Source organism: Sinocyclocheilus grahami, unplaced genomic scaffold (genome assembly GCF_001515645.1).
Source record: "Sinocyclocheilus grahami isolate Dianchi unplaced genomic scaffold, SAMN03320097.WGS_v1.1 scaffold346.1, whole genome shotgun sequence".
Classification (NCBI taxonomy): Eukaryota; Metazoa; Chordata; class Actinopteri; order Cypriniformes; family Cyprinidae; genus Sinocyclocheilus; species Sinocyclocheilus grahami.
In genome coordinates, this window is record NW_015505525.1 from 174,860 (window position 1) to 196,398 (window position 21,539).

At 37.9% G+C, this 21,539-nt stretch overlaps 2 protein-coding genes across 2 annotated transcripts; both read left to right on the forward strand.

Moving 5' to 3' along the window:
* Window positions 1–4,037: 4,037 nt before the first annotated feature.
* On the forward strand, window positions 4,038–8,836 carry lin7b (lin-7 homolog B (C. elegans)). The gene is made up of 6 exons (XM_016228964.1): window positions 4,038–4,331; window positions 5,705–5,823; window positions 6,956–7,027; window positions 7,111–7,320; window positions 7,456–7,619; window positions 8,070–8,836. The coding sequence occupies exons 1-6, from the start codon at window positions 4,259–4,261 to the stop codon at window positions 8,089–8,091; spliced, it is 660 nt and encodes a 219-aa protein (XP_016084450.1). The 5' UTR covers window positions 4,038–4,258; the 3' UTR covers window positions 8,092–8,836.
* Window positions 8,837–10,910: 2,074 nt separating this feature from the next.
* On the forward strand, window positions 10,911–15,499 carry saxo3 (stabilizer of axonemal microtubules 3). The gene is made up of 5 exons (XM_016228942.1): window positions 10,911–11,134; window positions 11,519–11,698; window positions 11,815–11,931; window positions 13,029–13,120; window positions 15,145–15,499. The coding sequence occupies exons 1-5, from the start codon at window positions 11,036–11,038 to the stop codon at window positions 15,497–15,499; spliced, it is 843 nt and encodes a 280-aa protein (XP_016084428.1). The 5' UTR covers window positions 10,911–11,035.
* Window positions 15,500–21,539: the final 6,040 nt, after the last annotated feature.

The following is a 21,539-nucleotide window of genomic DNA, read 5'->3' on the forward strand; positions in this document are numbered from 1 at the left end:
GGTTAGTCTCCCTAAAATTAGTTTTCATAAATACCTATGGAAACAATCACTGATTCCTGGTGTTAACAACTTAACTATAAATGACAGGTAATTGAGCCCTTAACTAATTTTTTTACTCCGTATTGTTTGGTTAAAGGGATCTTGCTGATTTAAAGAACAGTTGATCTTTAGGAATGCCAGGATCTTTTCTGTGGTTTATCTGCTCGCAACAACGCCACAATTTCATAACTAAAGAGAAGTAAAAATCATATACATAACCGTGAAAGCAAACAGGGCGATGTAGCCAGACAGGACAGCGTTTTTAAAAAGAGAATTTACTCATCATAAATACTAGGGCTGTGTATCACCAGCAAAGTCACGATACGATACGTATCACGATACAGAGGACTGCACTGAATTTCACCTCAGCTGAATTTAGAAAAACAGCTGTTTATTAAACACTGCTTACTATAGTGCCATTTCTAACTACTGGCAGAGCAGGCAGCTGAGCTCTGCATTATGAAGGGCCTCCATAACTGTACCACAGTACAATATAGGTAATGGCATATGTTTCATGTTTACATTGTGCACTCCCCACCAGGTACAATATTCTGATTGTGATTGATCTTGTTTTTAAGCCCATAAATAATAATGTAGAATCAGAATCAGAATCAGCTTTATTGCCAGGTATGTTTACACATACGAGGAATTTGTTTTCATGACAGAAGCTCCACAGTGTAACAGAATGACAGTGACAGAACAAAAAACACAGATAATAAAAAATAGAAAAATAGAACAAGTAAATAAGGAATAAAAATATACAAATCGACAATTGTATGTACAGGTATATAACAATAGACAGTTGTATGTACAGGTATATTATGTGCAAATTGAAATGTAGACTGAGTGTGTGTGTTAGATAAATAAGTGTATGAGTGAATAAATAGTGTGTGTTCCACAGTTATTGTCAAGTGTTCATGAGATGGATGGCCTGAGGGAAGAAACTGTTCCTGTGTCTGGTCGTTCTGTACAGAGTACAGTTCTTGGAGAGAAGGGAGGGTTGTACCAATGATTCCGGACTACCCTCTGTAGTCTTCTGAGTTCAGATTTGGTAGCTGAGCTGAACCAGACAGTTATTGCAGTGCAGAGGATGGATTCAATGATGGCGAAGTCCACGAACAGGATCCTCACATAAGTCCCTGGTCTGTCTAGATGTTGCAGAACATAATGCAGTCCCATGTTTACTGCATCGTCTACAGACATGTTTGCTCTGTAGGCAAACTGAAGAGGATCCAGCAAGGGTCCAGTGATGTCCTTTAGGTGGGCCAGCACCAGTTTTTCAAAAGACTTCATGACCACAGACGTTAGAGCCACAGGTCTGTAGTCATTAAGTCCAGTAATTTTGGGTTTCTTTGTACTCGTTCTAATACATTTATATTGTAATGTACTCATTTAATATATTTAAAAAATAATTTACATTGCTGGTAGGTTATCATTGCACAAATTAACATTAAAAAAATGAGAAGAGTTCTAAACTAACGCGCTGTCTACACTGTATATAACGCACACACTCTCGAGGCTGATTTATACTCGAGCGTCCGCAAGTTCGCTTTGAGTGCGCGCGACGTCGTTTCGCGTGGCGGTGTGCACACAATTTTTTGTAACTTTCCGCTCAGCTCCGCTTCCGAAGATGCACGAGTTCAAAGCGACTCTAGCCGAACATGCACGTCTGTGCCAGCATTTGTGTGAAACAGAAGCAGTTTGGAGCAGTCACACACACAGATCACATTGCGGCCGAACTCAGACATTCAGGAACAACCTTTTTAGCGCTGCCCCGCAGTTTTATCAACTAAATAGCTTAATCGCTCAAGAGCTACATTATCTTTCTCAACAAGGAGCTGGTAGCAGCATTGTTTCTAAAGGGATTAAAGCCACAGCTTTACTGTTAATAGAGAAACGCGGCAAAACGGTGGTAATTCATACATACACAGCCTCTCTCTCTCTCTGTGTGTCGTAAATGAACAGTTGATGAATCACACTTTTCTGAGAATAGACTTGAAGTGGAGATAGCTAAACTGCAAGCTAAGCGGTGTTTTCAGAAAGCAAGCACGTTTATCCACAGTGGAGAGAGAGCGCGTGAGCACAGGGTTGCCAGGTTGACAAAGCTAAGTAACACACTTAGCAGATATTTCTGTATTGCGCAAGTGTGAAGCTCTGTTTCGGGGATTACGTCTCTGTATATCAGGCAACCCAGTTGTGTTCCTTTGCGGCCAGAATAAACCTTGTTGTAACATTATCCTATAGCCTATATCCTCTATTCATTCTTTTTTAGAAACCTCGCACTTTTCTGCTCCATTTTAAACAAATTAAGCGCGGTCCACTGCTGCACACATGCCACAATATCGATACAGGGCCAGCTGTATCGATACTCGTATCGTCAAATCTCTGTGACGATACATCGTCGTATCTTTGAACACAGCACTAGTAAATACATAAAATATCCCATTTACATTACTACTTGCACTCAGAACCTTTAAAGACATTTCCAATTACTTTTAATGGCTTAATGAAAAGAACGGAATCCTAACAACTGTATTAGCGACAATTTTTCATGCAATGTACATGAAAAATTATGGATGAACATTAATTCATAACCTACAATTACATTAGAAAACCAGTCACTTCCTGATATATTAATTTGATCTTATAAGTTATATAACTACATCATTCTTACAACAGCAATTATGACAAACTTAAAAAAATGTTTGTAAATTACTTCGGGCTAGGATAATGAGTTAATCCAGCAGCAAAACAAAAAGCTAGCATTCTGACAAATATAGGTAGGCCTAATATTACCTCTCAGACAACCTGGGAGTTCATTGACATTAACGCAAAACAGGCCCATGATTTGCGTTAGCAAATAATACAGTTATAATCCAAGTGTTAATAACCTACACAATTATTTTTAGAGTAATTTTCTTACCTGAAAAAATCAATCCAGAGTCTGAGCGTCGTCAGACTTCTTTGGCGCGCTCCTGAAACCGGTGTGCTTTGAAATGACATATGCCTATTGGTTGGCAAGAAAGAAAAGGCGGGGATTAGCAAAGATTTGAATACACTATTAAGATATCTTTTTCTTTTTTTTTTGACTAGTCACATTGTTAATTCCAGATATCTACATTGAAATTCTTCCTAGTCACAAAGCTAAATGCAGATATCTCCAAAGAAAGATCTTCCTAGTCAAAAATCAGATTGAGATATCCATAATTAAATTGCAGATATCTTTAAATGAGTTTTGACTAGGAAGAACTCCAATTCAAGATATCTCTTATTAAGTTGTGCCTAGTCAAAAATCCAATTCAAGATATCTACAACTGTAATTTGACTAGTAATAAATAATTTGCAGATATCTACAAATGTATTTTGGATATCTTTAAGAAATCATGAATTAAAGATATCTGCAATATAATTATGACTAGTCAAACACCAGTTAGAGATATCTTGAATTATAATTTTGACTAGTGTTAATTCAGTTAGAGATATCTCTAATTTAATTATCACTAGTAGAATTGTAATTTGAGATATCTCTAATTAGAATTATGCCTAGTACAAAATCAATTAGAGATATCTTTAATTACAATTTCTACTAGTCAAACCCCATTTGAAGATATCTGAAAATATTTTCCAATGGAAGTCAATGGAACAATACGACTAGTCGTAATAGCATTGTAGATATCTCGAATGTATATTATGACTAGTCAAAATAACATTGTAGATATCTTCAATGCATATAATGACTAGTCATAATCACATTGTAGATATCTTAATTCCAATTACGACGAGTCAAAATTGCAGAATAGATATCTGGAATTGGAATTTTGACTAGTCAAAACTAAATTATGACTAGTACAGCAAGGAGTATTTAATGCTAAAAGGGCTTGCCATATACTGCCAGCCAGCCAGCCACTGACAGATCACGTGACCTGTCAGTGGCGGCTCCTGCCAGCCAGTTGAAGATTGAACCCCTACTGAAAAAGGCTTTGCTTGAACTCGCGCCTCTGACGTACTGTATTGCGTCATTCAGTAAGCGGCTGGTACGAGAGCACAGGCTCCTCGCGCATCTCGCCCTTTCACTGCGAACCTGCAGAAGACGATTGATTTAGATTTTTACAATCGAAAACCCTTTCCTGCAGCTTCTAAACGATCTCTTACGATTCTGCCCCTGGTAAAAGAAAGCTGAAAAAGCGTCGGTCCTCCACTGCAGCAGACGGTCTTCGGGATGTCATCGTATTATCATACGGGCAAAGAGCTGGACATGGCGGCGATGACGGAGCCGCTCTGCTTGGAAAGAGGTAATTTACTTGGTTCTGTTCGTTATGTCCCGACAGATGCAAGTGCTGTTTGGAAAATACTCTGGCAGATGGCCTTACCAATGAACTGACCGTCTCTTGTGTCTTAATCAGGTCATACTAAATAACCAGAACTTTGCATGACTAGTTGACTTTCCATACCAGGTTAACTTTGTTAGAGTATGTATTTTTTTTAACGTATACAGTGCTGCTTGAAAGTGTGTGAACCCTTAAGAATTTTCTATATTTCTGCATAAATGTGACCCAAAACCTCATCAGATTTTCAGTCCTGAAAGTAGACCGAGAACCCAATAAAACGGAGACAAAAATATATACTTTGTATAAAATATCATCAAAATATCATTTATTTATTCAAGAAAGTGGTCCAGTGTTTCATATCTGTGAGTGGCAAAAGTATGTGAATCTTTGCTATCAGTATCTGGTGTGACCCACTTTTGCAGCAATAACTGCAACTAAATGTTTCTTGTAACTGCTGATCAGTTCTGCACAACCGCTTGCAGGAATTTTAGCCCATTCCTCAGTACAGAACTGCTTCAACTCTGCCGTCCTTTCCCAGATGCAGCAAAACAGGCCCAAACCATGATACTATCACCATCCATCCATCCACAAAACATTTCTCCAATAGCCCTCTGCCTTGTCCACATGATCTTTTAGGAGAGCAGTGGCTTTCTCTTCACAACTTTGCCGTGCACACCATGGTTGTTCAGTGTTCTCCTGATGGTGGACTCATGGACATTATCATTAGCCAATGTGAGAAAGAACTTTAGTTGCTTAGAAATTACCCTGGGGTCCTTTGCAACCTCGCAGACTATTATATATGTCTTGCTTTTGGAGTGATGTTTGTTGGTCGGCCACTCATGGGAAGGGTAACAGTGGTCTTGAATTTGTACACAATCTCTCTGACTGTGGATTGGTGGAGTCCAAACTCTTTAGAGATGGCTTTGAAACCTTTTCTATCCTGATGAGCAACAGCAACTCTTTTCTGAGGTCCTCAGGGATCTCCTTTGTTTGTGCCATGATTCACTTAATCAGACTGTCACAGATCCCAGTTCTTTAAATAAAACAGGGCACATACTGACACCTGATAGTCATCCCACTGACTGAAAACACCTCTGAACAGATGGACTCTAATTTCACCTTCAAATGAGCTGCTAATCCTAGAGATCCACTCACAGATATTTAATATTAGATAATAAAGTATATATTTTTGTATCATTTGTTTTACTGGATTCTCTTTGTCAACTTTCAGGACTTTTTGCAGAAATCTGATTGTTTTGGGTCATATTGGAAAATTGTTAAGGGTTCAGAAACTTTCAAGCAGCACAGTATTTCTGCAATGTTTTATTTTCTGACAGATGTTTGCAGGGTGATAGAATTGTTGGACAGGCTTCAGAGAAGTGGTGAACTTCCTCCTCCCAAACTCCAGGCTCTACAGAGAGTTTTACAGAGCAAGTTCTGTGCTGCCATCCGAGAGGTACATACAAACATAAGGACTTTACTTTGGTTAAAACTATTTGCTGGATTCTGTTCATTTGGAACATGTTGCCTTTTCAAAAATGTATGATAAAAAATGTGAAAATATTTACTAACTTGTACCTTTTATGTGCTGATTTACAGAACGCTAATGGAACATACATAGCTAGGTATAAAATTAAGGTTTGAAGTCAAATGTTGTCACCACGTAAGCACTTACGACAGCACTTTGTCGTCTTCCTCCTCCACACGTGAATGGTCTTTTCTCATAGACAGAATTGTGCTGCACTGTTCCTCCTCCTGAATGACTCCCTTTCCTGTCTCTCTGAGACGGTATCTCACTTCAGCCTCCATCTCACTCAAGTCGAGTCTGTTCACAACTTGCACAGATATTCTACATGATACTCTTGTCAGACTTACTCAGTTTTCACATGTCCTTTTTAGATGTCCTGCTCTTTGCGTAGCTGAGAGATAACAAATTATAGGAAGACAAGATTTTGATCAGTATGTCTACTTTGGCTGTGATTCATTCCACTAAAATCTGCCTTCTACTTCACAAACCTTACATGGGATTAACTAAGAAAACTGCACAATGACTTTCATTATTACATGGCTCTTGATTCTTGTGCAATGATGGCATTCTGAAAATATTTGTGTGAGTTCTAAAATGTATAATTAGCTATTGTCTCTTTCCTCTCAAAGTAAATATAAATTGTCAACTAAAATCAATGTGTAATGCCCATTTATTTAGTAATCAACATCTGTGTAGTAAGCAAGACAATGGACAGTCACACAATCATTTTTTTTACTAAAACCCAAAGCCGAAAGGTCTTGTGTGATACTGCGGGGGTTTATTTTGCAATAATGACCAACCGATTGTACATTATCATCTCTTGTGAAGTCAATAACAAACATTATTGTTTAAAGAGATCAGTAGTTTGCATTACTTGAATTATGTATGCACATGAAAATATGAATCAAACTTTAAGGACATTTCTATTTGAATGTATATTAATTAATGATCTGCAAAGCAGTGTGTAATGTGATGTTTGTTAGGTTCATTAATTATAAATGAGTCAAACTAACTGTCAACTACAAATATTTGAGTTGTTAAATGACTGTCCCTTTTCTAGGTCTATGAGCAGCTTTATGATACATTGGACATTGTAGGTGGGCCTGAGGTCCGAGCACAAGCCACTGCAAAGGTACCTTTTTACCCCAAAATTGCCACTGTTGATCAAGAATGATCATATACTGATGAAGACATTTATTTGTTGTCTTTTTCCAGGCCACAGTAGCAGCGTTCGCAGCCAGTGAAGGCCATGCACATCCAAGAGTGGTTGAGCTCCCTAAAACAGACGAGGGGCTTGGGTTCAACATCATGGGTGGAAAAGAGCAAAACTCTCCCATCTACATCTCCAGGGTCATCCCAGGGGGTGTTGCTGACCGACAGGGTGGTCTGAAGAGAGGAGACCAGCTGCTCTCTGTTAATGGAGTGGTATGTTGGGACATTATTGAGTTTTGAGTCGTATAATTTCTATTCCTGTGTATGACCACGACCTTGATTTTAAGAGCTGCGGTTTGCCAGAATAACAGGCTTCAAAATGTCCTTCATTTTTTTTATTGTGTGTAGAGTGTGGAGGGAGAACATCATGAGAAAGCTGTAGAGCTGCTAAAGGCAGCACAGGGTTCCGTGAAGCTGGTGGTGCGTTACACCCCTAAAGTCCTCGAAGAGATGGAAGCCAGATTTGAGAAGATGAGAAGTGCCAGGAGACGGCAGCAACATACCAGCTACTCGTGAGTGCGACTTTCACTTTCTTTTCCTTTCCTACCTTTTTCTCACCATCTCTCAGCCTATCATTAATCAGGAGACATTTTTTTGTTCGAATGTCATGCACTACTGTTCAAAACTTTGGGGTTGGTAAGATCTTTTATGCTTACCAAGGCTGCATTTATTCGATTAAATATACATTAAAATAATGTATTTTCTGTAACTTTTGATCCATTTGAAATGTAATACATCCTTGCTGAATAAAAGCATTCACTTACTGAATGGTAGTGTATCTCACAACATTTATTTTGTATTTATTATGGTGTTTGCAACAGACTGTTAAATTGTAATTAATTAACAAAACATTGTAGTTGGCATGTTAAATGTCTTTAATGAAATATGAAATATTCTCATGAATGTGCAAGTAGCCTATCTGTATTTTAGAATTTCACCCATCGTTGTCTTTTCACCGACAGGTCTTTGGAATCCAGGGGTTAACCAATCTCAACTTCTGACTGACCTGCTGATCCGTTCTCCCACCCTCTCTGCTCCTATAGGATGACAGAAGACCCAGAGGAGATCCGTGTAGACTACCCTTAGCTATTTATATGTTAGTGGAACGAAATCAAAACATGTAGACCTCAAATATACTATTTTCCCCGGAGAGACTGCATAGTGCATCTGGTCTTGAGTCTAATTTTGTATTCTTATGTGGAACCTGAACCCTGTGATATTCTCGGGGGTTGTGTGTGTCTGTTAGCACAGAAGAGAACTTAAAAAATTGTCTGGCTAGTGCAAATACACAGTGTGTGTACTTGCAAGACTTAGTCTTTTGCCGTAGGAGTATTGCTGAACTGAATGGCATGATGGCTCCTACTTAGACCATCATTCATTCACTCACATAACAAGTCTGTGTTTCAGAAGACATGCATTGACAATATAGTTAAAGCTATGCATCCCACTTCTATAAGTATTCTTGTATCATGTGTTCTGCTCTGTGTGAACTATATCAGGAGTACACAAACTGTTAACACAAAAGACACTTCCTGAATGAACTGATTGCTCTGTACTAAGCATGAACAGATTGCTCCGTACAAAGCATGCCACACTCAAATAGGGTCGTCATTAAAGTGTGCTGCTGTGAGTGGCTTTGTGCTGCCAGTCATAGTGCCTATGTTCAATGCTTGAATTTTTTGAGTTTATTTATGTTTATTCATACATTAAAACCAACAATGTAATTTAATAGTATGCTGAGTTGATTTATTCCCAGTTTATAAACATTTACCATGATACCATAGTTTTGACAAAATATCATAGATATTTTAATATACCATATACCTTTCATTTTTGCACTTTTTGTAATGAGAGTGAGGATTTGTTTTGCATTATGGTTTGTCATTTAATTGTTATAAAAAATTGATTAATTATAATGAAAATATCACAATGTAAATTTTCTTTCTTTTTTAAAATTTGACTGGTATAGTACTTGTTTCGATAGATTTGATTAAATTCACCTGTAAGGTGAATGGCCTTAATGCGACCGCTTTCACAAAAAAATAAAATAGTAGCCTATAATAACTTCAGCGCACTAAACATCCCCATCAGCTCTTCAGCATCCATGTTACGTGATCTTGCCGAGGTTGTCTCTTGTTTTAGTTTCTCCGTCACTGTCCATGTATCAAAGTATTGTTGATACGGTCTTTCAAGTACTAAAATGACTGCTCTCAGACAGCTTTCCATCATTTGAGTGAATTATGTACACAGTTATGAATTGTAAGGATTTGCTGTATTCAGCTAGAGCAGTGATTCCCAACCAGGGGGTACGTGGAAACATTTAATAATTTATTTCCTTGAAAATATATAATTTTTAATTTAAAAATTAATTTACTTATCCTCTTAGAAATTCCAAGGAGAAAATGCCTGAGAATTAAATGTTCCAATTAAGAAGATTAAATAAAATGATTTTCATTTAATAATCATGTGTAATTTAATCATTGTTTTCATTTAATAACCAGTTTGCAGTTATATCTAATAAATAGTTTAATGCTATGTTCTACTTTTGAAGAATCATCAACACATATGAGTGAGGGGGTACCAACTCATGGTAGGACAAAAAAAGGTCAGGGTTATACAAGACAAAAGGGTTGTTAGCCTATTCATTTAGACAGACTTAAAGGCAAGTCCTCAGTAATTAACGTATTTCGAAGTAATGTAAACTATGTTACTATTATATGTCAAGAAAACCATGAGATACATATTAAAGTACATTGCATCAGTAACACTTTCAAGAAAAACACGGTGAGAATGAGTTAAAATCGAGACAATTTTTATTGATTTTTTAAACGATGCCTGCAGTGGATGTTCTGACAGGACGTTCGCTAATCTACCGCCACAAATGTGACTACCAAATTTCCGCGATTTATTTAAATACCTTCTCCACCATGGATTTCGATGAAATTTCGTCAGTACCAAGATAAAAGGTATATATTCATGCCCACCTACCTTTCATTAGTGTCCAGAGTTTTGATGAAGGCCGCCGACCGGTTGAAAATCACTCAAATCTTCAGACAGTTGCTGTGAACTGAAAACACCTCAGGGCTGAAAAGCTCGAAATGTCTAACGCTTCCGGGGGTTGTTCTCGACATAATTACTGTCATATTCAGGAAAAACATACTGCCACTAGGCGGCGAGGAGTGGATATTGCATGACACACATTTTAACAGTACCACGCAGTTTGGAACAAATTGTTGAGACAGAATGTTCGTCGCGCGCGGTTGCTGTGTCAACATACCTATTTTTTTTACTATTTAGGTCAACGTTTCTCGGAAAACTCACATATGATCGAGGACTATTTAATGTTACTGTTTAATGTTAAGGCCCGTTCACACCAAGCACGATAACTATAAAGATAACGATAAAGATCTAGTTCTAAAAATCGTTCTCAATATTAAAGAATAGCATAGTTCACACCATAACGATAACGATACAGAGGAACGATATCGTTGGAATCGCTTTCAAAACGATTTTTGTCCAGCTGATGAACGATAAAACACTGACAGCCAATCAGAATCCATCCTGCTGTAACGAGCTCTAGAATCAAAGCAGCAGACGCGCGTGCGCTTAGAATAAACAGACGATATCGTTCGCTGGTGTGGACGCTAATATCGTTATCTTTATAGTTATCTTTATAGTTATCGTTCTTGGTGTGAACGGGGCTTTACTCTTTCATTTCTGTGTACACGCATGCACGCGCGTTCGTTTCCATAGCAGCAGGTAACTTAAGCGTAAACTAGGCAGATTCCATTCCTATGGATGGGCGCAGCATTATCTATGAATAAACACATAAAGGGTCTTATCAGTAATATGTCACTTGTCTAATTTTCGACGGACAGGGGTTCCTGTATCTATTTGGTGGTTTATTATCAGTTTTGCGAGGGAGTGCATGAAGCGAATGGATAACCAGAGACGAAAGGTCCAAACCAGCACAACCATTGGACATGCGTATCTGCAACCGTCTTCGTTTTATTTTAAAACTTGTAAGGTAGGCACGAGGAACATCAAACTGGGTTACCAACAAAGTGTTTTATTAACTTTTACAAAAAAAAAAAAATGGTAACCATAGTTACAATAGAGTTTGTTACTACAGTTAAGTTGGCAGCTTGCTATTACAACAACGTATTTGACCAAAAACGAAACAAAGAATTTAGTCTGTTTGAAAGACGCAATAGTTGTAGAATTGCGAAGTTAATATGTTGTTTTTTTGTGGTGGTCTTATATAGACCTTTGATTTGGAAGACCTTGTTAGTAAATAATGCTCATAACATCATAAACCTCAAGTTTAACCTTTCTTGTTGACTGGCTTAATGGGACACAACCAAAGAAACAAGATGTGATACCATCAACTACCTTCTTGTCTCTGCCCCAGAATGCCCCTCTTCCTCCAGTCGTCCACTGTCAGAACAGAGTGCTGGCCTCTGCTCACTTCTCTCTCACCTCACACACTGAGCATGACAGAAAGCCACTGAATGGTCCTCTGTACAATGAAATCCACTCTAAAGCCCCTGCGCACTGGACCACACACTTCCTCAATGAGCTGGCCCAGAGGGTAAGATGTGTGTGTAAAAGGGAGTTTTTCTTTGGAGAATGTCGTCTTTTATTCTGTTTTTGGAACTCTGTGTCTTCATGTATGTCATTCATATGTGTCTGTTTGATCCTCCACAGCTCAGAGACCGGCCAACAGTGAGAGTGGTCTCAAATCCCATCAGTGAAATGCAGGACCGCTACAGAGGTCAATCAGCAGCACGTGAACCTCCGTCTGAACACTTTAGCATGATGCAGGTGAGATAAAGAGGCTGAAAATTGTAGGCCCTGGTAAAGTTTCCACTTGTCCTCACTGTTTCAGAAGTAAAGCCGCAAGATATAACACATTGCACATCTAACAGGAGAATTAATGTGAGTGCTTTTATGAAAATTAAAAGTTTTTTCTGCTTTCACATCCAAAAAAACAACCCTATTCACTTCCATTGTAAGTGCCCCACTATAATCACGATTGAAAATGAGGGATAAATCTTTTTTTTTTTTCATTAATCAACATTATGCCACAAATGCTGTCGATTCAACTTAAAGGGGTAGTTCACACAAAAATGATTTTTCTATCATCATTTGCTCTATAGATATATATAGGTAGATGCCTTATCTATATCTGCAATAGACTTCAGCAGATGATTTTGCTAACAATACAAAAAGACGAAGACATTAGCTAACATGACATAAAAAAAGTTACTGTAGTTCAATATATATATATTATAATTATTTTTATTAATTAAATTATTATTAATGATCATAACAGTGGTCTCAAACTGGAGGGCTACAGCTCTGCACAGTTTTGCTCCAACCCTAATCAGACACCTGATCCAGCTAATTAAGGTCTTCAGGAAACTTCCATGACTTTTCCTTTCTTCTGCAAAACACAAAAGAAGATATTTTGAAGAACGTTGGTAACCAAACACATTGACTTCCATTGTATGGACAAAACAAAAGTCTTCTTTTGTGTTCCACTGAGGAAAGAAGGTCATACATGTTTGGAATGACATGAGGGAGAATAACAGAATGGTGATTTTTGGATGAACTATCTCTTAAATTTGTATTGAACCCAGAATTATTTTTTAAGAGTAAATTGTGCACTATAAGTAAGCTTGCCACTTTTTTATTTTTTTTGAGGGTGGAGAATAGAAATGTATTTTTGAAATGTTAGGGAGTAGGGAATTTCAATCAACAATATAAAAAAAAAAAAGCTAATTCATGCAAAGTACCATATCTTAATGGATAGCTCTCATAGTCTTGAGGATTCAGTAGCACTCCACAGACAGCAGTTTTTTCTCCACCAGAGCTTCTAGGCCAATGAAATGACTCACACTTCTCTTGGTTTTAATCAGGCACTGTACAGACAGCTGGAAACGGCTCAAATGGCGTTTGAGCAGGAACCAGTCTTAAGCACTACCAAGACTGACTTCAAGCACTTTAACAGGTAACTCTCCACCACCAGAGGGCAGTGTGAATGCACTGATGAGATGAACTATCTCTTAAATTTGTATTGAACCCAGAATTATTTTTTAAGAGTAAATTGTGCACTATAAGTAAGCTTGCCACTTTTTTATTTTTTTTGAGGGTGGAGAATAGAAATGTATTTTTGAAATGTTAGGGAGTAGGGAATTTCAATCAACAATATAAAAAAAAAAAAGCTAATTCATGCAAAGTACCATATCTTAATGGATAGCTCTCATAGTCTTGAGGATTCAGTAGCACTCCACAGACAGCAGTTTTTTCTCCACCAGAGCTTCTAGGCCAATGAAATGACTCACACTTTCTCTTGGTTTTAATCAGGCACTGTACAGACAGCTGGAAACGGCTCAAATGGCGTTTGAGCAGGAACCAGTCTTAAGCACTACCAAGACTGACTTCAAGCACTTTAACAGGTAACTCTCCACCACCAGAGGGCAGTGTGAATGCACTGATGGATTAAATGATAATTAGGAAATCTGAGGTCAGCAGTGGTGGCTTCTCAAAAGTGATGACGGAGATCAAAGGGTTTACTGGCCTGATTTAATCCCAAGATGTAAGTGGAGGGTATGTACTATTTGAGTAATCTGCTTTCTAGATGCCATTAGAGCAAAGCATCCATCCCCAGAATGTCAGGGGAGATGTAAATCTGAAATCTAGCCTATAGTGAATCGTGCAGTTAAAGCTCCAAGTAGTTCCTGACTTTTCACTGTGTATAGCAGCAGAACAGATCTCTCTCATTTCTTGATTATTTGGAATTACGGTGCACATAACACACTCGACACAGGTTGTCTAACTGAACAAAAAATGTCTTTACTCACAGTCAGTTTAACAAACCGTATCTTCAGGTTCAGAACTGATCACAACACAGTTTTTCAGTTTTTTTACTCACCCTCATATCGTTCCAACCCTGCATGATTTTCTTTCTTCATTGAATGCAAAAGTGTTATTCATATCTTGTTGAAGAAAGTGAAAGTGACATGATGAATTTGTGTTCTGCATTTATCCCATCCAAGTGCACACACACAGCAGTGAGTAGTGAACACACACACACACACCCAGAGCAGTGGACAGCCATTTTTGCTGCGGCACCCGGGGAACATTTGGGGGTTCGGTGCCTTGCTCAAGGGTCTCACCTCAGATGTGGTATTGAGGGTGGAAGAGAGCACTTTCAAATTCACATTCATTCACTCCCCCCACCTACAATTCCTGCCAGTACCAAGACTCAAACCCATGATCTTTGGGTTGCAAGTCCGACTCTAACCATTAGACCACGACTGCCCCAAATGTCTCCATTTTTGTTTTTGCCCATACAGTGTTGTTTTAGGCCCCATTTAGTTTCACTGTATAAACAGCCTGTTGAAACATTCTTCTTTTATGCTCCACAGAAGAAAGTAAGTCATAGGTTTGGAATATCATGAGGGTGAGTGAATGATGACAGGATTAATTTTTTAATGCAGGCCTGATTGAAGTGATTTAGTAAAGCATCGCTCATCTCACCTTCTGGCCTGGCCTCCTGAACCTTGTCAGCTCTTGATTGGTGGGCAGCACTCAGGGTCACAAACACATATTGACACTAATTCACACACCTCTTCACAGAAACTCTGTGTGACAGTATAACATATGTTTCTCTTTGTTCGTATTTTTTATATGGGTATTTCTGCTTTGCTGACTTTGTTTTAAGAGCACTTAAACCATCATCCTGTGTTTTAGCTCTTTTATTGAGGCAGCAATGGTATTGAATATATAAAGACATTTCCTTATGCTAAGGAATGAAGAGCTTTAGTCTCAGAGGACCCACATGTGTTTCTATTGACAAAGTAATATATGAGCTAAGTGATGGTCAGCATAGTGATAAGGCAGGAATATATTGGACCTCAAAGCACTAGTATGTGTATGCAGTGTATTAATACTCGTCTGACTGCCTTGTGCCTTTTCTTTCCACACTAAATCATTATATTTTTCTTAGTTATTGATAATCCTCTTTTTCAGGTCAAATTTGTCTCCTCGCTCTGTCCTGGATGCAGCTACCTTTAATGGAACCCTTACCAAGAGCGGAGCTCACAGCCGACTTCCTGCTCACAAAGCTCCATCCACTTTATCATGTCAACCCCGGCTGCCTCGTCCACCTCTTCCTGTGCCCCACAGGGGTAAAAGTAGTCTGTATATGGACAGTTTTACTGTACCTGTGCTTCCCCCAACATCGCAAGCCGCTGATGTTGCACAAAGTGGGGTGAAATGGCAAGATGAGGGTGGTAAAGGTGTGTTACTGGACATTTTAGGTGTTCCTAAAATGTATAGTACTGAGAATCAGACGTATGGAAGAAGTAAAATGTCTATGGTATGAGAAAATAGACAAACTAGGGTGGATGGTTTGATTTTCAGTTCTGCAATAATTGATCTGAACTTTAAAAGATGGTTTCATCAATATTACTTAATTTCCATTCTTTTCTTTTGTCACTCAGAGGCTGGGTAATAAATGGAGAACAAAAACACGTTAGAAGTGATTGTTGGAAACATTATTGATTTATTGATCTGGAGTGTGTGCCTGTCTGTGTTCTATGTATGTATTCTTTATCCTTAAATGGATAGTTCGCTCAAAATTGAAAATTCTGTGCTTATCTCATCCTCGTGTCATTCAAAATGTGTATGACTTTCTTTTGTGGAACACAACAGGAGATATTTAGAAGATCGTTCAGCTTTTTTGTCCATACACTGACGTTGTTGACCTATCAAAATATTGTCTTATGCTCTTCAGAAGAAAAAAGTTCATCTTTCCCGTGCCGTAATTGACTATATATTAAATGATTTAGTGTTTATATAAAAATATATGCTTCTGAGAATTACAGGAAGTGTGCTAAAAATCCAAGGGGAAAAAGCTGCAAGTAAAGAGGGAAGACCAGGGAGTGACAGAAATATCGCTGAGGAGGCAGTTGGCTCCACACCCAGACAACCCAAGAGGGTTGCACAGTAGTGTGTACTTAAACAATACCTTACTCCACTCATGATCTCATGAAGAGAGCCTAAAACAAAACAGAGAGGGTGGTAATGGGAAAAATATAGAGAACTTGTAAGAATATTGCAATATAGTCAGAATTATGTCCCACCCAGTTTCCTCCTCCTACTTGCTCTTGCAACATTTCACTCTCCTCCCCCAGCTCTGCCTCCGGCAATGTGCCAAAGAGAGAGAGCATGACTGATTTAAGGCCATATTTGGAAGCTAGATGAATAAAAATTAAGGAACAGGTGAAGGCAAAGATTATGAAATGGTGGAGGCTAGATTTATCTTTTAGAGAACTATTAAAAGCAAATAAAATATGTAAGGAATAGTTAATACAATAGTCATTAATTAAAAATCAGAAAGAAAAATCATTATTGACCATGTCTATAGACATCTATGACCTCTTATTGTCCTCAGGCTTTCTTATTGTAGATTGTGGTATATTTTGATTTGAATATTCTACAATCCAGCCTACAATTTTTAATTCAGGCTAAATGTTAGAAGATTCCAAATTTTGGCATGTCCCTTCAGGATATATATATATTTTTCGATATCTGCCTACTTTTTCCCTGCTTGCATCATCTGATTTTCTTTGGAGTATGTTTATAGGCAGAATTCTGTGACCTGGCCAGGTGCTTATCCTAACTGGTGCAGCGTTGTTGTCTCTTTCACACAGAGACAGAAACCGCACTGTCTTGTTTGGAACACCCATAAGAAGGAGAAACATCTGTACGGACTGACTGGAGATTATAGATTTACACTGGTAATTTATGGCCCCTGGAAACAAAGAGTGACCAATGTGAAAGACACATTCCTATAGCCAACGGGCTTTTCAACATGTAAAATGTAATCTGTATGCCATTTATTACTTTCTGTATAATTTCTTGTGTAATTTTTCACATTATCTATTTATCTGTCTGTCTATCTATCAAACTAGCAACATGGATTTAAACTTACAGCCTACGTTTAATGTTCATTAATAACCCATTTTTTTTTATTTTTATAATTCTCCATTAAGAGACATGTTTATTAATGTGTTGGGGAATTTTGTTTTGTTTTAAAGGTTTTAAAAATCATGTATAAAAGGTAACACTAGTAGAAATACTGAAAATAGCGACAAGTTTGTTTCTTGGCGTGTATATGGTTAAATGGCACAGGGTGGGGTTTGGGGAGGGGGCACCAGCTGCCACCTTTCCCTTTAAAGAGCTAAAGGGAGGGAACAACACAGAGGGATCCCATGTCATCATTAGATTAAGGAATAAATTGCATGGAAATACAGATTTACAAAACAAAAACATCGACAGGGAAAAAACGAACGGAAGAAATAAGAGAGGCAGTTTAAGGAATAACATTTCTAGTCGTGCCTGGCAAGCTACTTATTCGGCATAAATAATTTCAAACAGACCTCTCAGTCTGCGACTAAAGACCTGGTTACGGTCTTCTTAACCCTGGACAACGGGAACAGGTGAAGATACGGAAGAAAGGATGCTAAAACTGAGAAGAAAGGGATAGACTGTTAATGGAGTGATTGCATGAAGATTAAACAAACAGAGAGAGGTGTTTCCCCGCTGCACGTTTCGCTTGGTTGAACAGACTGTTTCGTTTAGGGAATAAAAGTAATTTGTTAATACGAGCTTTGTTAAATTATAGAAATGCTTATTTACCAGGCAAATAATTTTAATATTAGACCTGTAACACCCATATATTTGACGAGAATAATTTATTTGAGGAACAAGGATAGCAGGGGTGCAACTTAGGTGATATATTATAAATATATATTTTCGTAGGCTAGTCTTTTGTATAACTAAACTGAACTACGCACTATAGCACAGTTGCGTTATTTTGAACTGGCCGGTGTTGTAGCAAGAATATATTGCATTATTCACAACTGTAGCCATTTTATATAGAGAACAAAATCTTAGGTTTCTGCACAGTCATTCGGACCCACGAGACGAGGATCCCTCCGTTCGGTCAGAAAACGTAGTAAATTCCACATAGCATTTTTGTGCAGTTTGTGTGTTCATGTGTGTGTGCTCAGTAACACGCACACTGCACGCACGCGAACAGAGCCAGACCCAAAGCGAGTAAGTATGTAATATAGGTGTTTGTGCTGTGTCTGTGTCGTGATCTTGTGTACAAGTGACAAAATATCACTTCTGTTCCGAGTGTTTCTGTCTGTGTGCCCGTTGTACTGATGCAAAGCAGGCCTGCCTACCCCCTGCCTCTGCCTCTGCCAGTCAACGGACTCAACAAGTAGTAGGCAGGTCTACTTTGTTTTGCCACTTAAACCCGTGTGCGAATTATGGCTGGGATATTTGGTCTAACCACCATAATTAAGATTTGGGAAAAGGAGAGAGGGGTATTTATTTTTCGCATATAAGCGTTTGTACGATATAACAGCCTTTTGCTAACCATAAAAGTCACATTACAACTTTTAGTCAGAATATGCTAAATAGACGTTCGAGAACAGAATTCCAATTTGCCTGAGGAGGTAACCATGGCAACAGTACGCTCATTGAGTGTCGGACGGTACAAGTCAAAACAAAAGTTGCCCGTTACTTGTCACATAATCAAAGATTGACACAATTACAAATCGTCCACACCAACTTTGTGTTTCGTTTACTTAGCTAGGCACTTAGCTTTATTTTTAAATGGATTTTAAAGGTTTTTCTGGTATGTTACATTTATTTTGAGTTGTCAGTCCAACAAATACATGGACGTTTCATCTCCCACAATGATTGTGTCTGGGTTTTTTTTTTTTTCAGACAGTCACACATCACCTTGATATGTTATTGAGTATGTAGGTGTATTTTCAGTTCACTATGTTTGCATAAATATCAAACCTTAATTATTCCTGTATGCCCACTCTTTTTTCCCCTGCTTCTGTTTTATTTGAAACAGAGTAGCCAAATGTATGCCCTTCTGTAGTTCAGTGTTCTCGTTCTAAACACTACATAAGCATTTTATTTTTTTGGTTGCATCATCACTCCCTACCCAATGGCGTGGTTATCTACAATCAAATGCGAACAAAAGTCTAGAAAGTTTATGCTGACTGTAGATGGAGCTTTTCTCATCCTTCAATGACCCCTATATCTTTTGCTAATACTCTAACACTGGTTCTGAAGTGGCTCTCAAAAAATGGGTTCCAGATAATAACATTTAAAACTGCTAAATACAGCCAATAAAAATAGTTTAAATCAGGTATTAAAACGGAGGAGAAAACGTTTCACTTTGTCTTTTGTTGTTGAAATTGTTGACTGTGACTGTGCTTTAACTATTTTATAATATTAATATATGTATTGGACATTTATTTACTTTTAACTGTCTTAATATATAATCTGAGCCCTGAACTGGTTGAGAACTACTGATCTATAAACAATACTTTTGTTCCTCTTCCTCTACACTTTCTCATCTTATCACATACTAGTTAAACTTTTCTTTTGGTTTCTCTCAGCTTCTGGTCCCTCCCTTTCTCCCTCCCTCCTTCACTCACTCACATCCCATTGGCAGTGCCTTATTTCAAACCCTGTACTCTCCCTCCAGCTGATGCCTTTCCATGATTTTGCATCCTTACAAATACACCCCTTCCTAAAAGTTTGACCCTTACACATCACCTGAGATTACCCCCGTATTGACCTTCTCTGTCCTCCGTCTGTTTTTCAATTCCTTTTTTTCTTCTTTTCTTTGTTTTCCCCCTTCTCCATTCTTTCCCACCGCTAAGAATAGTTTCCATCAAGTTCATGTGTGATTTGGCTTAACACAAATTATATCCCATCTCTCTCCGGCTTCATTCCCTGAGTACTTAATGGGGGACTATAAAGGGATGGTAATTAACCGGAGAGGGCACTTTTATTAATTAGGTTTTAACGAGAGCTGAGACTGGATGGTGTATCTTAAGAACACTGTTAGTGCTAGATATTGGAATATAGTCATGCACGTCTCAATGCTGTCACTGTAAGATGCCTTTTTTTTTTTTTGCTTTGTCAGCACAACTCTCCCCCCCCCCCACAGTTTCCTCTCAGTTTCAGTTTTTCCTATTCATCAATTTATTTATTTACCCCTTTTGTGATCCTTATAGTTATTTATTTCACCACCACATGCTTGGCATATTTAAACACCTTGCAAAAACAGCACTGGTTTAGCTAATATTGTGTCCGAGACAAACATAGGGATGTTTTGATAGTGTTTCCACTTTGGATGATTTAGTTATATATAATTAAGTGATTTAGTTATATATAATTAAGTGCTATGAGAATACAGATTGGAAAAGCAGTGTAACACCAGCACAGTTGTTAGTTGATTTTTTGTAATATTATTATTAATTTTTTTTGTTATGACTTTATATTATTATGATTATTATTACATATTATTTGTGAGATATTTTTGTATTTTATTTAGTATTATTAATTTTATGTCTGTTATAAAATGTTTTGCTCATTTTTTTGCTGTATTTCCAGTTCTTATACGGTTTTAAATGATTAACTGAAACCCATGCACTGTCCATGGTGCTGAAAGCAGAAACCATACGTCAATTTAGAAAAGCAGTGAATGCGTTTACCTTGTTTCATATGATTCAGCCTCTCTCCTTCTTATATTTCTCATACTCCTGTGATCTTTGTTGTTTCAACTGTTAATCACAGGGGGACATAAGGGAAAGCAAGAGAAAGAGTGAGCTGAGGAGAATGGATAAGAGTGGATAAGTAATAAGGGAAGACAGTTTGACAGATATGTATGGAGCAGCCATGCAGCACAGCCAAACAAGAGGAACAGATATAGGAGAGTTATTGTGAAAGCCAGAAGCGACAACACAGCAAAACATGGGAGAAGGACATTGGTCGGTGAAATCGGACCCTTCTACACTGTAAAAAACAATTTTTGCTATGCAATAGTAAAAATTGCTTCATGTAGTACCTTCTAAATTAACATGTTTTATTACATTTAAAACCCTTATTTAACATGAGGGAGTCCATTTGCCTACATTAGGTCACACTAACAAAAGTCATTTTTAAAGGTTAAATCAACTACAAATGGCCCGTTATCACTTTTTACAGTGCACGACGACCCCAAGAGAAAAAGATAATAACGTCCCTGCTCCATATTTCCAAAATGGGACATTTTGATTGGAAAAAGAGAGCCAGGACTCATTTGTTTCACTACAGCTATGAATAAAGACATTCAGTTTTTAAAGCACTTGCTCAGTGTAATGCAGTGAAAATATGAATGTGCATATGAGAGGTTATGTGAATCTAACCCTTTTTAATAGTATATTGTAATTTTGAAGTTTGCACACTCAAACAATTACGATTTTCTGGATTTTACGTCTACAACCAAGGTTAATACTGTACAAAGACTGTACTGAATGATCTGTATAACATTAGCACTGCCC

What these genes read in the sequence shown, in the direction of transcription:
- lin7b (XM_016228964.1), top strand. Translation starts at nt 4,259, where the DNA reads ATGTCATCGTATTATCATACGGGCAAAGAGCTGGACATGGCGGCGATG. An exon ending in GAGCACAAGCCACTGCAAAG is followed by an intron (nt 7,028 to 7,110) that starts GTACCTTTTTAC and finishes GTCTTTTTCCAG; the next exon opens with GCCACAGTAGCAGCGTTCGC. An exon ending in CAGCAACATACCAGCTACTC is followed by an intron (nt 7,620 to 8,069) that starts GTGAGTGCGACT and finishes TTTCACCGACAG; the next exon opens with GTCTTTGGAATCCAGGGGTT.
- saxo3 (XM_016228942.1), top strand. Translation starts at nt 11,036, where the DNA reads ATGAAGCGAATGGATAACCAGAGACGAAAGGTCCAAACCAGCACAACC. An exon ending in TCAATGAGCTGGCCCAGAGG is followed by an intron (nt 11,699 to 11,814) that starts GTAAGATGTGTG and finishes GATCCTCCACAG; the next exon opens with CTCAGAGACCGGCCAACAGT. An exon ending in GACTTCAAGCACTTTAACAG is followed by an intron (nt 13,121 to 15,144) that starts GTAACTCTCCAC and finishes CCTCTTTTTCAG; the next exon opens with GTCAAATTTGTCTCCTCGCT.